This window comes from Physeter macrocephalus, chromosome 2 (genome assembly GCF_002837175.3).
Source record: "Physeter macrocephalus isolate SW-GA chromosome 2, ASM283717v5, whole genome shotgun sequence".
NCBI classification, from domain to species: Eukaryota; Metazoa; Chordata; class Mammalia; order Artiodactyla; family Physeteridae; genus Physeter; species Physeter macrocephalus.
In genome coordinates this window covers 120,565,233-120,575,053 of record NC_041215.1, presented here as the reverse complement: position 1 = coordinate 120,575,053, position 9,821 = coordinate 120,565,233, and the positions used below count along the sequence as shown (strand labels likewise).

Below are 9,821 nucleotides of genomic sequence, written 5' to 3'. Positions count from 1 at the left end.
CGCAGTAAAAACAGCATCTTGGTAAACAGACTATAAAAAAAATTGTGACCTGCTTTCTGGCAGCCCTGGCGGCTGTCGAGCGGGTGAAGGTGGCGAAGCTGGCGTCTGTGTGGACACACGGTGCCCGGGGCGCACGGCTCCCCTGGCCGCGCAGGGCGTTAAATTTAGCCACATAATGATGGGCCTGAGGACAGCCTCTTGTTGACCACACCATAATTACTGCTTCGCTTTATGAATTTTATTTTGCTTATTCTGTTTCCTCCTTCTTTGGCATGAAGGAGGCCTGGAGTGGGGGGAGTCCCGCCCCCACACCCCTCCCCTTACTGGACAAATGAGTCTTCATAGAAGCTTGGACTCTTGAGCCAGCAGGGTAAAGAGTAAGCTCCCTTGATTAATCAGAAAGGGAGGAAGGTTTCCTGGTCCCCAAGGCTCTTGATTGATCATAGTAAAGTCATAAATAGGACTTGCCAGCCCTTCTTCTCAGTGCTCTTGGAGAAAATGTTCCTAAGTCTTTGGTCTTAGAAGGTGCTCTCCTGTGAGTCTGAGAGGTTGACACTCTTACTCTGTTTACACCCCAAGAGCTAGACATGTCAGATATTTGGGTCTTGGGTCCTCACTCCCTAGCTAGCTACTAGAAGTTTAGTTTTGACAACATTCTGCATCATGAAGAGGTGCATTGTTTTATATATGTTAGTCTTGGTGATAACTGGGTTCTTGAATCTGGTAACCTAATATAATTAAGTGACTATTCAGATAACTTAAAAATACTTGTTCAGAACATTTTGTTGAAAGCTCAAATGTTGTTTTTCTTGGGCACTTGTGTAGGTGCTGATTTTCTTGATTTTAGAGTTAAAATAGCATAGTTTGCTAGAGCATACCATGACCTTTGTCAGAGTGGTGCTCTGAGGCTTAGCTTTACCTACAACTCTAGGGAAGGATGCCCTTGGTCTCAGACCAAAAGTACCATATTGAAGAGAGAAAGTAGGCTGTAGAAAGGGCATCGGAAGAGTCATATGGAGTAGGTACTGGGTCATTGGGGGTGAAGTTCTTGAGTGGTGACCTAGGCTGGCAGCTCCCTATGGCCCCACAGTGGCCCTCCAACTGAGGAAGTGGTGGAAAAGGAAAAGCAAACAGGGGTTGTGGTCAGGGTACTGGCTTGTCTCTCACTGGCCAGGACTGTCCTGTTTGTGTGTCAGGAGTGGTTGGGCTCCTCCCGAAGCCAGGCAAGAACGTGTCAAGGAGAGGCTTCTCGCAGCTCTTGTTTTCCCAAAACAAAGGAAACTCCTTGCATTGCTGGAAGTCGCGTGCTTGGATGCTGAGTTTGTTATTGCCTGATAACCTGGCCACCAACTCCTGCCCTCCTCTTCACCCCACACAGCCAGTGGCTTAGTGGGAGCAGCTTCCTGTTCCTCATCCTCGGCAGCAGATTCGCTCTCTTGTACCCAGAAGGGCGGGGGGGAAGAGGAGAGCTAGCTCTCCTACCCCAAGACCTCTCCTCTTCTCTTCCCATGGAACCTTCTAGAACAGTGCTTTTCAAAGTAATCTGACACATGGTCTTACTGTGCATAACTCATATGCAGCAGGTGCCACATGTGACAAGTCCAATAATACTCAAACCGTTTTATACCCTGTTCATTGAGATGAGTCCTCTGAACATGTGTTTGGATGTCATGGCAATATCAGGTTGTTATAAAAGTTTTCAAATGCTTACACTTGATTTCTGTACTTACCTTATGTGTGGGCTGATAACAAGGAGTCCATGGACCAGGACCAGTTTGTTGATAACACTTTGAATAGCATTATTCTAGAACCTTAAGACGTAGTGAGTTTGAGCTATTCCCTATTGGACATAGAGGTCCCACCCGAAACCTGTTCAATGGGGGATGAATCTAAAAATAAATTCTTAAGGAAATTTCAGGCAGTAAGAAATAATCTGATCTCAATTGCCAAGTCATGCCAAAGAGCTCTGACACTCAGGTGGAAGGCTGGGCTAGAGGATTAAAGGTTTCTTTCCCAGTGCCAAGGTTCTGCAATTCTAAGGTTAAATGGTGAGGCCAAGAGATAAAGTTAATGACCATGATGATTTTCCCTTAGGGTATTGATTCTAAGCCTTAAACTGTGGCTCTAGGTGACTTAATGAGGTAAAGAAAGAAAAGAAGGGGATGTTTTTCATACAGTTCATTTGCTAGTCTGTCATTATCATCCAGTTATGAGGTCTTTCTTATACAGATCGATCATGTGTTTGGGCAGCATTATCTTAGCCTTCTGTTAGGAGGCCACCAAATTGTTTCTACAGGTTGAAAGATCTAGGATTGAGGAGAAAAGTAAATATTGGCAGAGTTGGTGGAATTCAAGTAAGAGATAAGAAATGGCCCTTGGGTTAGAAATGTGGACTATTGCCTGGATTACCCGACAGCCCTCATTGGAGAGTGGGGGGTGATACTCAAGAAAGGACAAGAAACCAGATGGAAGCTCCTGATTAAAGTAAATCTGGTCACGTGTTCCTGCTGAAAACTGATCGGTGGCTCCCTATTGACCTTAGGATAAAGTCCAAACTCCTTAGTAAAACCATTATGGCCCTTTATGATCTGGCATCTACTTACCTCTCCCACTCTTTTGCTAGGCCACACTCACCCCCAAATCTACACCCCCAAACCCATCCCAGATCTTCACTTCAGTCGCAGTGAACTGCTGTCAGTTCCTAGAGCCCATTATTCTCTTATCTCTAGTCCTGGGCACGTGCTCTTCCCTCTGGAAACCTCCTGCCAACCGTCAGCAAAACCTTCTCACCTGGATGACTCCTGTTATTGTTTGGATTTCCGTGAAGATGTCACTTCCTCCAGGGAATTTTCCCTGGCCCTCTGAGTTCAGGTTAGTTGCCCTTCTTTTTTTTTCTTTAAGGCCGCACTGCATGGCTTGCAGGATCTTAGTTCCCCTACCAGGGATCGAACCCGGGCCCCCAGCAGTGGAAGCACAGAGTCCTTTTTTTTGGGGGGGGGGGTACGCGGGCCTCTCCCGTTGCGGAACACGGGCTCCGGACGCACAGGCTCAGCGGCCATGGCTCACGGGCCCAGCCGCTCCGCGGCATGTGGGATCTTCCCAGACCGGGGCACGAACCCGTGTCCCCTGCATCGGCAGGCGGACTCTCAACCACTGCGCCACCAGGGAAGCCCCCTAGTTGCCCTTCTTATGTGCTACTTTATTTGTTCTTTCATAGGCCCTATCAACACTGCATTGTACTTACTGGTTTCTCTGGCTCCTTCCACTACATGGTAAGTTCCCTGAAGAGCAGGGATATTTTCTTTTTTAAAATAAATTTATTTATTTTTTATTTTTATTTTTGGCTGTGTTGGGTCTTTGTTGCTGTGCGCGGGCTTTCTCTGGTTGCGGTGAGCGGGGCCTACTCTTCGTTGCGGTGCGCAGGCTTCTCGTTGCAGTGGCTTCTTTTGTCACGGAGCACGGGCTCTAGGCGCGAGGGCTTCACTAGTTGTGGCACGCAGGCTCAGTAGTTGTGGCACACGAGCTCTAGAGCACAGGCTCAGTAGTTGTGGCTCAGAGGCTTAGTTGCTCCGCGGCATGTGGGATCTTCCCGGACCAGGGCTCGAACCTGTGTCCCCTGCATTGGCAGGCGGATTCTTAACCACTGCGCCACCAGGGAAGCCCCTGAAAGCAGGGATATTATTGGTCTTGTTTAACTTGTCTCATCCGTTGTAAGTACTCAGCAAATTTTGTGGTGCTATGTATTCTGCAGAGAATTTTTGCCTTTGTTATTTAATTTGATTCTCATAACTATCTGGTGAAATGAGCAGGTTTCATTGAGGAAAATTCAACATAATATATTGATCACCTACTCAGATTTTTAAAAAGGCTAAAAAGAAAGAACAAATTTACATAAAAATATTTTTCACTCCACTAGTGCCACTTCAGATTAAGGAGATATGATGGATTGGCTAAGAGAATTAAGTGACCTTGTGTCCCACAAGTAATTGCAGTTGAAGCCAGAACCTCATCCTTTGACTTTCTAGTACAGAGCTTTTTTTCCACTATCTCACACTGTCTCAGAGACTCTTGTTCTAATGAAATATATTTCAGAAGGGAGGATACTCAAAGAGTAAAAAGCATTCCTGTAACTCTTCTTAACTCTGCCCATTGAAACACAGGTCTGAAATTATAGAAAAAACGGCCAAGCACCAAACTGGAGTATTATCACACAGAAGGTCAAGGAAAACTGTTAGGACCATGGGACATAGAAATGAGCTGAGACGCAGTTGGAGGGGAATCCTCTATCTTGGAGAAGGATCTGTGAAACACTGACCTTTTCAGCTGCCAAAATGTTTCCCTTGGGGCCACCCTGGGAACAGGATAGCCAAGTGGGATGAGAACAGAACTGGGTGGGATACTTGCTAGCCCTCTTCCAGCTCTAACAATTTCTCAGCCACTGGACAAGTAAGGCAGAGCTAGAACCATTAAGGTTGCCTCTCAGCCCTTTTTATCCTTCAGCTCTTGGGAGCTGGAGGGAATTGGTATCACCTAAATCAGCGGAAACCTAGTCTGTAGGCAGAGCTGGCCACAAGGCTAGGTTCAAAATTATTCCTGCGCCTTGGCCTTTGGGCAGGGAAGAGCGTGGCCCGGGTTCTCTCACCAGCAGGGATCAGTAAATTCTAGCCATATAGGACCCAGACGCTCTTTGTCCAGCAATGTTTTCCCAGTGTCTCCTGGGGAGTGATTCAGGGCCAAGGTGACAGTGGGTTTGGAGCCTAGATGAAAGGATCGCGGGGACCACAAGACAAGATCCCTTGTGTGGTGGCCAGCCTGAAAGAGGGGGGAGTGAGTGTGTGTGGAGGTCAGTGACGCAATCCCCCTGGCTTGCAGCTATGGAAGAGAAGGCTCGCGGTGTGTCTCCTTATAAAGAGGCCCTTACCACATGAAGCAGGGGTGAAGGTGATCCCACTGTGAGTCACCCAGGAAGGGACGCCATGTGCCCAGAGCCCAGAGGAGAAGACTTGTGGATTTCCCACTCTTTCCTTCTATGATTTTATGTGTAATATGGGCTGGTTTAGTCACTCAAGCTGCGCTGCTTCTCTTTCTGTCTTCGAATCCATTCTGTCTCCTCACTCTACACCATCCCTGATGTGTGTAGACTCTAAATCTATCAATTTGCTCTTGATTTTTAATAGTTGTTTTTTTTTTAATCTGAAGTTTGATATCTGTTGATTTCAAGAAACCCAAACCATTACTAATTGTGTTTGCCTTTGAAAAGATGGTCTGGTGGCTCTTTGCCAAGCATGGGTGTTCTTAGATTGTGTTTGCTTTCCTTCTTATCTTCAACCAAGGCAGGTTCATATCCTGGCCTGGAATCTGAAGAGATTCTAGGGGCCCCCCGGATCCAATTGCCCCTCAGTTGAAAGCGACTCTAGGTCTGGCCTTTATTGAGGTCTGGGACTGCAGAGAGCTCTGGGGAGTGTCCCTGTAATCAGCCAGCCACCAACCCCACACTGCCTTGTAATAAAGCAGCTCTATATTTGTTCTGTTTATAGTCTCCTCTGTAATAATGCCACAGCCCTCACTGCTCTCTCTTTGGGGAGATTTTCTGGGTAATAGGAAATTTTAAAATGTTAAAGAGGGTTGTAGACTCAGAAAATGTTTTTATCTAGGATGTGTCTCAAGTTGGGAAGGTGCCCGGGAAATCCAGGCAGCCAGTGAGAGCTCGTGGGGAGGAGTGTGCTGTGGTGAGTGTGTTGTGTGTGAGACGCTGTGGCCGTAGGGACCATGCGTGAGGGGGGGGTGCGTGGGCCACGCTGTGGTTGTCATACGTGTGAAGCGCACCGCGCTCTTGGTGGCTGCAAGTGGAGTGTAGGGTCGGCACGGGGAGTGTGAGAGGGGCTGCAGAGGGGAGAGTGCAGTGACAGAGAACCCTGTTTTGGCAAACTTCAAAACTGTCAGGTATGTTGGATGGTGAGATGTACAAGGTTAGCCTCAGAATAGAACCTTTTAGAGTTCACATTCCATTCATTCTTTCAACTGCCGTCCCCTGTACTCTGGTCCCCAGCCTTTTCAGGCCTCCACACAGTTCTGCGGACATTCCTTCTTCTTCCTTCCCAGTCCTTTCAATTTCTCATCTCTTTCTTTGTTAACCAGGAAGAAGTCAGAGGCAGACTGTTCTGGAGAGGGAGTGGAGCCACCTTGATTGGGGCTAGTGAGAGCCAGCCAGGTGGCCCAGGCTGACCCTTTGAAGTTGAGCTACGTGATGAATACTGGGGGTGCTGTTGCCAGGGCTCTTGCGAACAATTCTGATTCCTCTCCCTGCCCCCGGCCCACCCCACCCCCTGGATTCTATAAATACTTTATTATATGGCATTAGTAAAGCTTCAAGTGTTTCTTTTTATTAGAGCTACATAATATGGTAATTGTGTGACAGAACACAGCTCCGTGAGCAGTCCCCACCCTCTTCCTAGGTGTGGCCTCCACCACCTCAGCTGGGGTTAGGCCCACAGGCCTCTCTGTTCCTCTGGAGTATGTGCGAAGGGGGTGGGGTCAGAGGTGCAGACAGAGCTGGGGGTCAAGGCCTTTGGGTAGGATCAGGCAAGAGGAGTAAAGAGGTGTTTTCTAGTTTTAAGCAAAGTCTGTTTTGCTGTGCGAGTACAGCAGGAATCCTATTATTAGCATTAATTCCAATCCTCGCATGGGGCACTTAACCTGCCTTTCCTTTTAATAGTATTGTCATGTGCCATAGAAGTAGGTTTTGAGCTTAGACCCAGGGCCAGTGGTGCCTGGGTTTCTCTGGTCAACTTGATTCATGGTACTTTTCCTTTATCTATGTATTTTTCATAACAGTCATCATTCTTACTGGTGTCTCCTGGGTTCAGAATCTGTAGGTGCTTAAGGAACCCGATCCCTCTTATCTCTTGCTCCTTCAATGTTAGAACATCTTTTCTCTTAAACCCGGGTCATTGGTCTCTGTGTCTGCTTGTTTCACGGAAGGTGTAGGGCTGGAAATTCCACAGCCTCTAGGTCTTTCATTACTGTTAATGTGTGACCTGCTAACTGTGTATTTTGTTGCCTAATTGAGCCTTATTATTTGATTCTGGTTTTTGTCCAATGAGATCTGACTTTGAACCTTCCCTACCCCTCTACTGTAGCTCTTGATCTAGGTCAGGGTATCCCTACCAGTTCTTCTCTGAATTGAGTAGGACTTAGTTTCTGCATCCTTACTTCTGTAGAGCTTGAGAATTGGGGATTTCTGCCTGGGTAGCAGCTAACAGAGTCCTCAGTGCCAGGGACGTGGGCACAATGTTTAGTCCTTTCTTAACTGCCCTTGTGCCCAGGGATTGCATAGGGGCCAACCCCCAACTAGACTCTGCCGTTCGCTCTTTACTCGCCACGGAGTCATATGGGCATATGCTCTTCCCACCTTTTGGGACTAGCCAAGGTTAATATTAGACCTTCTAGCTGGGCTGCTGTTCCCGAAAGCCACAGGGTGTTGTTAATATTCATGTGACCGCAGAGGCTCATCAATATTCATGAGGTATCTGCAGCCTTCCATCGGGCCCTTAGCTTGGAGAAAACAGGAATGATTAGAGTTTCTAGAACTTAAAACTAGCCCTATTTCCTGGAGTCTCTTGAGGAGAAGGCAAACCTTAAGAGTAAATGTCTGGGCCAAGAGAAAAAGGAATTTTCATGCCAATATCCTGAACTGGTCTGACAACTTAGCGGAGTTGTGCTGGATGGCTGTTGTGCATGCCATCGTCCTTGTCCAGTGTGTATTGAGTACTGCTGGGTTTAGGTTCTTTTATGAGGTACTCTGTGGAGTAGGAAACTAGCATTGGTAAGTACTCAGGGAGTGCTAGGGATACAGTGAGAACCGCCATGATTCCTGCCCCAAGAAGCACGTGGAAGAGAAGGGGAGACAGTTAGGTATACATATATCTATTATCCAAAGTGAGAGTACTGTTCTGGAGACATACACAAAGCGCTGAGTGAAGACAAATGAGGAAGTCGGCCTCTGTGAGGAAATTAGCGAAGGATTTCCAGGGAGCTCTTGAAAGGAAAGAAAAGTAGAATTTCCTGCGATTCCTTTAATAACCCTCAACAAGGTGTAAAGCCCCTCTAAATGCCACCTCCCCCGGGTGCCCTGCTTACCAGCCTTGCCTGCTACACCTTTTGTCAGGTGCTTCAGCTATTCCAGTATCTTATTTAATAGAACTTCTTTCCTAGAAAGTATCCTTCTACTTCCTAGGTGGGAAAATTTCCCCTTTATTTTCTGAAAGATTTAACTAGTAAGAGCTCCCAACTGTGATATAGTTTTTGGCATAGTTTGGTTATTTAAAAAGATGAACATAATTCCAGATTGCATAATTAAAAGAAGAGTAGGAGAGCCTGAGGCCACCCTTCCATTGTATTTAGCACTAGTTGGCCACTTAGGATTTTGGTGTCATGTTTTTTTTTTTTTTTTTTTTTTTGTGGTATGCGGGCCTTCCTCTGTTGTGGCCTCTCCCGGCCGCTCCGCGGCATGTGGGATCCTCCCAGACCGGGGCGCGGACCCGGTTCCCCTGCATCGGCAGGCGGACGCGCAACCACTGCGCCACCAGGGAAGCCCTTGGTGTCATGTTTGAAAGATGCATGGGGCCTTACTGCCCACAGGAAGATCAGGACAATAATAAAAGGGATGGAAACAGAATTTTAAAAAAAGTATCCGGCCTTTCCCGGTGGCGCAGTGGTTAAGAACCTGCCTGCCAACGCAGGGGACACAGGTTCAAGCCCTGGTCCAGGAAGATCCCACATGCCGCAGAGCAGCTATGCCCGTGTACCACAATTACTGAGCCAGCGCTCTAGAGCCCGCGTCCCACAACTACTGAAGCCCGCGCGCTTAGAGCCCGTGCTTCACAACAAGAGAAGCCACTGCAATGAGAAGCCCTCGCGCCGCAACTAGAGAAAGCACGCAGCAACGAAGACCCAATGCAGCCAAAAATAAAAATAAATTTATTTAAAAAAAAAAAAAAGAAAAAAAAAGTATCCAAGGAAAATGGGATTAATTAATTGAGAGAGTAGATTGAGTGGTAGCTCATTCTTTTAAACATGAAATTTTATCATCTGTAGGATATGCTTTCCTACATTTCATACACGATATTACAAGAAAGAACTTGAATTATAGCAATAAGGATATAGTTGAGGTGGAGAGAAGAATTTTTTACTTGACTGTAATGTTACCAGGGAAGCTTTGGAAACTACCCCCCTAGAATTCTTTAAGACTGTTTCCCTAACGACAGATGTCGTCCCTGCTTGGAAACAATTGGAAAGCAATAGGAGACGGCATGGCTGGCCCTAAGATTCTATGGTTAACTCTCTATTCCCCTCGATTTGCTGGTTTGTACTACAGCCTAGCAGAAGTTTCTCCCTCTTCTACCAGATGACAATACTTTTTATGGAGCCCCACATATTTCCTATGGTGACATATGGGGAAATACTTGCATATAATTTAAGCTGTCAATCCCAGGCATCCCTCCATACTTTCTACTAAAGACCTACTAAATCCTTCTGAGGTTTGAGGAAGCTGACCTTGGAAGCTGACATGCAGTTCCTAGAGTTAGGTCCAGGAATGGGTTTTAGGAAAAAAACATTTCTTCATAAGGAATATGAGGAAGGAATAATATTAACAGTTCTTTTTCTATACACATTCATTGTCCCACTCTATATCCTTCCTCTTTTTAAAAAAATTTATTTGTTTATTTATTTATGGCTGTGTTGGGTCTTCGTTTCTGTGCGAGGGCTTTCTCTAGTTGTGGCAAGCGGGGGCCACTCTTCTTTGCGGTGCGCGGACCTCT

The 9,821-nt window shown here is 46.6% G+C and overlaps 1 protein-coding gene across 2 annotated transcripts in view; it reads left to right on the top strand.

The window, feature by feature from the left end:
- Positions 1-1,952: 1,952 nt before the first annotated feature.
- NHEJ1 (non-homologous end joining factor 1) overlaps positions 1,953-9,821 on the top strand; it is a 49,523-nt gene continuing 41,654 nt past the window's right edge. The window contains exons 1-2 of one of the 2 annotated variants that reach the window (XM_028481936.2): positions 1,953-2,871; positions 3,218-3,272. In XM_028481936.2, the coding sequence (XP_028337737.1) occupies positions 2,795-2,871; positions 3,218-3,272 (132 nt within the window). In that variant the 5' untranslated portion in view covers positions 1,953-2,794. The remainder of the gene's footprint in view (positions 2,872-3,217; positions 3,273-9,821) is intronic. The other variant, XM_028481933.2, reaches the window with a different exon arrangement.